The 5,280-nt window shown below is 36.2% G+C and overlaps 1 protein-coding gene across 1 annotated transcript; it reads left to right on the top strand.

Annotated features, from left to right (window-relative positions):
• Positions 1–2,342: 2,342 nt before the first annotated feature.
• LOC115990533 (3-ketoacyl-CoA synthase 6) lies at positions 2,343–4,304 on the top strand. The gene has a single exon (XM_031114360.1). It carries the CDS (start codon positions 2,454–2,456, stop codon positions 3,942–3,944), a length of 1,491 nt encoding a protein of 496 aa, XP_030970220.1. The 5' UTR covers positions 2,343–2,453; the 3' UTR covers positions 3,945–4,304.
• The last annotated feature ends 976 nt before the right edge of the window (positions 4,305–5,280 follow it).

The raw sequence follows: 5,280 nt of genomic DNA, 5'->3' as shown, positions 1-5,280 counted from the left end.
GAATTGTTAGAAATGTTTCTTATAATATAGTTAATGTTTTTATTTTACGATTTTAATATAGTGTTTTCATATTTGTGCATATTTCTTATTGGTAGCTTTAGGGGATTTACTTTTGGCGTTACTTGAAGACACATGAGGACATCTTCCGTTGGTTCTCGCTGTCTTATGCTACACTTTTTATATTGTTATAAAACATCTTAAGTTATTGTATGTGTTACAAACAATTATTGTATGGAAGAAGTTTGAATTGGATACTTGTTTTATTTTTTACTTGTGGAATGTATGGATCGATTTTTTATGTGTTGTTGAAATAAATGTGTTAATCAAATGTGAGGTTTTAATAATGTAATGACAAGTTACAGGTTAATATCAAAGCCATGAAAATAATAAAAACAGAAAATAAGTTTTAGTGATGAATTTTTTCGTCACAAATATAGCAACAAATAATTGTTTTAGTGATGAAATATTTCGTCGCTAAATGTAGCAGAATTTTGTAACAGCTGGTTTTAGTGACGAAAATTTTCGTCGCTATATGTGCTTGAATTTTCCTAAAAATAGTTTTAGTGACGAATTTTTTCGTCACTATATGTACCCAAAAATAGTTTTAGTGACGAAATTGTTCGTCACTCACTAAGTATGATTTAATAAACTGAAATGGTTTTAGTGACAAAATATTTCCGTCGCTGAATACTGTTTTTAGCGAGGAAAACATTTAGCGACAAAACATTTTTGTCGCTAAAATTTTTTCTTTTTAAAATCAAATCGGATTTTTAGTGATGAAAATTTTCGTCACTAGGACTTTTAGCAACGGGGCTACAGCAACGAAACGAGTTTTGTCGCTAAAAGTCCTTAGTGACAAAAAACTGGACTTTTAGTGACGAAATTTTTTGTCACAGAAAATACATTTTGTTGTAGTGACCCTGCCACTTTCAATAAATGACAGTTAATGATTACCCCCGTTAATCTTGAACCACGACACTTCAGCATTAATGATGTAGAGATCGTGGGGGGCTATTATAGGGGGATGGAAAAAATTTTACCCAGGCCTGAGGCCTAATCACCTAGAAGATCACGTGGAGGGGAATGGGCCAAACTCATCTACTTAAGATAAGGCCCAAATAGCCAAGAAGACCTTGTGGAATGGAATGGGACCGGTCCATATATTTAGGAAGCAAAGGGAATCCTTATGAATCTTTCCTATGAAATTGATGATACACTATGCTTAGCATAGTCTTACTTGAGGTATCAAACATGGATAATCCACGGCGTGCCCAGAATTGGCAGATATAACCCCCGGAAACCCTCCAGACAAATAAGGTTAGCAAAGATCTTTACCTTCGCATTAATGAGAGGTCCTCCACCTAACCTCTGTTGCATTAAATACATATGAGACAACCTAAACAGTGAAAACACCCCCAAAAGTCCTGTTGATAATGAAGGGGGGAATCCAATAAAGAAGTGGAAAAATATCCCTGAGAATCCAACTGGAGATAGGACAACTAGGAGGATAAGAGTAGAAAATACACCTATATAAATGGGGGGATTGGCAATTAGAGAGAGAGAGAGAGAATAGAAAGAAATTCCAATTTGTTATAGTTGAATACCACGGCAAAGAGAGTTTTCTCTATTGTAATGAGCAAGTTTCAATTAGAATACAAGCCGTGTTAGTTAATTCAATTGTTTGAGTTTCCCATTCTGGAGTCTTCCCTTATATGTTTTAGATAAATAAATTGTGATTGTCATACCAATACCAATACCATTTTATATTCAACTAATTGTTGATTGGAGAGAGAGATAGAGAGAGATAAATGATTCTGAGTGGTGAATATTCGAATTTTCTTTTGATGAAAAAGGAATAATGAAAAAAAAAATACCTAAAACACATAGTCAACGAAACTTATAACTCAATTGACACTTTTTAATGTTTTCAATAAAGATATTTTGGGTTATAACTATTGAATTAAAAAAAAAAAAAACAAAAAATAAATAAATAACCCAAAAGCGTAATTTGCATTGTCATTAACGATAACTTATCAATTGTCACAAATAAAATGAGTTTGAAAATAAATCTAGCAAAAGGGAACCTTCAATATATTCTCTTATTAGTCTCCAATCATAATTTGACAATGATGAAAACAATCCCAAGCCCATTGTTATTGGCTTATTAAGCAATGCGTTGGGCACAAATTAATAAAAAGATAAAACAAAAAGTCCCAATGGGCGTTGGGTTAGTTGCATGTGGAATTATTAATATGGAGTTGAGCGTTGAGTGACGTGAAGCTTCCTTTCATTTAATCCTCTCATCTGCCACGGTCCCGTTGCCTTTAAATTCCCACCTTCCCACCCTTCTTCTAATATCATCCTCAACCTTTCCTTCCGTAGCTATAGCTCTAGCTACTTCTCTCTCTCAAACACAAACACAAACACACAAGAAGACACACAGAAGAGCAAAGATGCCTCCAATCTTGCCTGACTTTTCCAATTCTGTCAAGCTTAAGTATGTCAAGCTTGGGTACCAATACCTTGTCAATCACATTCTTACACTCACACTCATACCCATCATGGCTGCTATTTTCATAGAGGTTCTCCGGATGGGTCCTGATGAAATCTCAAATCTTTGGGAGTCCCTCCACTTCGATCTCGTCCAAATCCTATGCTCCGCTTTCCTCATCATCTTTATTGCCACTGTTTACTTCATGTCTAAGCCACGAACAATTTTCCTCGTGGACTACGCTTGTTTCAAACCCCCTATCACTTGTCGTGTCCCCTTTGCAACCTTCATGGAACACTCAAGGCTCAACCTCAGAAACAACCCCAAGAGCGTTGAATTCCAAATGAGAATCCTCGAGCGCTCTGGTCTTGGGGAAGAGACTTGTTTGCCTCCTGCAATTCATTATATCCCACCTAATCCAACCATGGAAGCTGCGAGAGGCGAGGCCGAGCTCGTTATATTTTCTGCCATGGATTCTTTGTTTGAGAAGACGGGTCTTAACCCTAAAGACATCGACATTCTCGTCGTGAATTGCAGTCTTTTCTCACCTACACCTTCCTTATCAGCCATGGTGATCAACAAGTACAAGCTGAGAAGTAACATAAAGAGCTTTAACCTTTCTGGGATGGGTTGCAGTGCTGGGCTAATTTCAATTGATTTAGCCCGTGATCTTCTTCAAGTTCACCCCAATTCAAACGCTGTGATTGTGAGCACAGAGATTATTACACCCAACTATTACCAGGGCAACGAAAGAGCTATGCTTCTTCCCAATTGTCTTTTCAGAATGGGTGGAGCTGCAATTCTTTTATCAAACCGAAGATCAGAGCGCAGGCGAGCCAAGTACAGGTTAGTACACGTGGTTCGAACCCATAAAGGAGCTGATGACAAAGCTTACCGCTGTGTATACGAAGAAGAAGACAAAGAAGGCAAAGTTGGGATCTCTTTATCCAAAGATCTCATGGCCATAGCTGGTGAGGCTTTGAAATCAAACATCACAACAATGGGACCTCTTGTCCTTCCAGCTTCAGAGCAACTCCTTTTCCTTCTCACCCTAATTGGCCGCAAAATCTTTAACCCCAAATGGAAGCCTTATATTCCTGACTTCAAACAAGCTTTTGAGCACTTCTGTATCCACGCTGGTGGCCGTGCTGTCATTGATGAATTGCAGAAGAACCTTCAGCTCTCTTCTGAACATGTCGAGGCATCGAGGATGGCACTCCATCGCTTCGGGAACACATCATCATCGTCGCTGTGGTATGAATTAAGCTATATAGAAGCAAAGGGGAGGATGAAGAGAGGTGATAGGGTTTGGCAAATAGCATTTGGGAGTGGATTTAAGTGTAACAGTGCTGTGTGGAAGTGCAACCAAAGCATCAAGGCTCCCACTAATGGTCCTTGGGCTGATTGCATTGATCGGTACCCAGTTTATATTCCTGAGATTGTGAAGCTCTAAGCCAAAATGCGTAAAGGTTGTTTTGCTGGTTTTTGGGTTACTTTAATTTCAGTAATTTGCGAAGAAAAATTAAGCTGGATTTGGATTTGCATTTACTTCGTTGATGTATCCATCACTGTTCTCATTTATATCTCTGCCAAACTATATTGCCCCCATTTTTTTTTTCTTTTATTTAGTAAAAAGAAGTTCTTGTCTATTAGCATAGATGGACGATATGCCTGCTATGTACCAATTAGTGTCTTCCATGTAAGGAAAATACTTCAAAAATGGTTTGATGTTCGAGTTTGTAACTGTGGATACAAAATACTAGTTTTTAGGTCTTGAAATAAATTCCTCCATTTATGCATTGGGTTTGTTCAATTGTCTGGACTTTGAGATTTTTATTTTTTTTCCTCCACTTCTTTTCCCCCTTAAAAGTTAAAACCTTCTAATTTTGTCTTTCGGAGCCTGCATGTTATAAACTAATGAGAGATTTTTAACAAACGAAGCACGGGCAGACAGACAGACCAGTATTGTAAACGAGAGCACATTGCATGCGTCACTAATGCCCAAACGGGGAAAAAGCTAATTTTCAAGTATGACATAGCGGATAAAAAAATGAAAGTACCAACAATTAATAAAAAAAATATTTATAGTAACCCCCAAAATCATCTTGCTTAAAATTCAATTCAATCATCTTCCTCTCCCTCCATAGGCATTAGTAACCCCCAAAACTATGTAGTTTTGACTTTTTATAGTTTTAAAATATGAAAAATTAATAAAAAAATATTTTTCAGTAAACATAAAAGAAAATATTTTAAAATTTTCCAATTAAAATTTTTAACAAACATGATTTGTTTCAAGAAGATTGATCCACAATTTTAAAGTTTATTCGTTTCAAAGCTTAATAAGAGCTTTAATAAATTTCATAACAAAAATTAAAGAGAAAGACAATGAGAGCTAATAGAAGTAAAAAGTACCTGCATGCTAAGCATTGAGTGAAATTATAACCCGTTCACTTTAAAATTACTTGTTATAAGTTTTTGATACCTTACACCAAAATTCAAAATACAATCAAACCAATGTAAAAAAAAATAAAAAAATCTTCATGAATTCAATTCCCTGGTAGCCTTAGCAAAACCTTCATCACTAACACTTTTTCCTATCAAAACCATAATTTTGAGGGGTTTTTTTTTAATAAGAGGAATTCAAATAAAAATATGAAGTTTATTGGGTTTGGTTGAGTTGGCTTTGAGGTCCTTCAGAGAGACAATGCGACAGCTATCACATCGCTCAAATCTCCAATCTAAGGCATCACCAAGAATTACTCTTACATCTCATTCTCTTCTAAAATTCG

This window comes from Quercus lobata, chromosome 1 (genome assembly GCF_001633185.2).
Source record: "Quercus lobata isolate SW786 chromosome 1, ValleyOak3.0 Primary Assembly, whole genome shotgun sequence".
In the NCBI taxonomy this organism is placed as follows: Eukaryota; Viridiplantae; Streptophyta; class Magnoliopsida; order Fagales; family Fagaceae; genus Quercus; species Quercus lobata.
Note: the sequence above shows the minus strand (reverse complement) of the source record. Positions and strands in the feature narration are given on the sequence as shown.

Coding starts and splice junctions, on each gene's coding strand:
- LOC115990533 (XM_031114360.1), top strand. CDS start 2,454: ATGCCTCCAATCTTGCCTGACTTTTCCAATTCTGTCAAGCTTAAGTAT.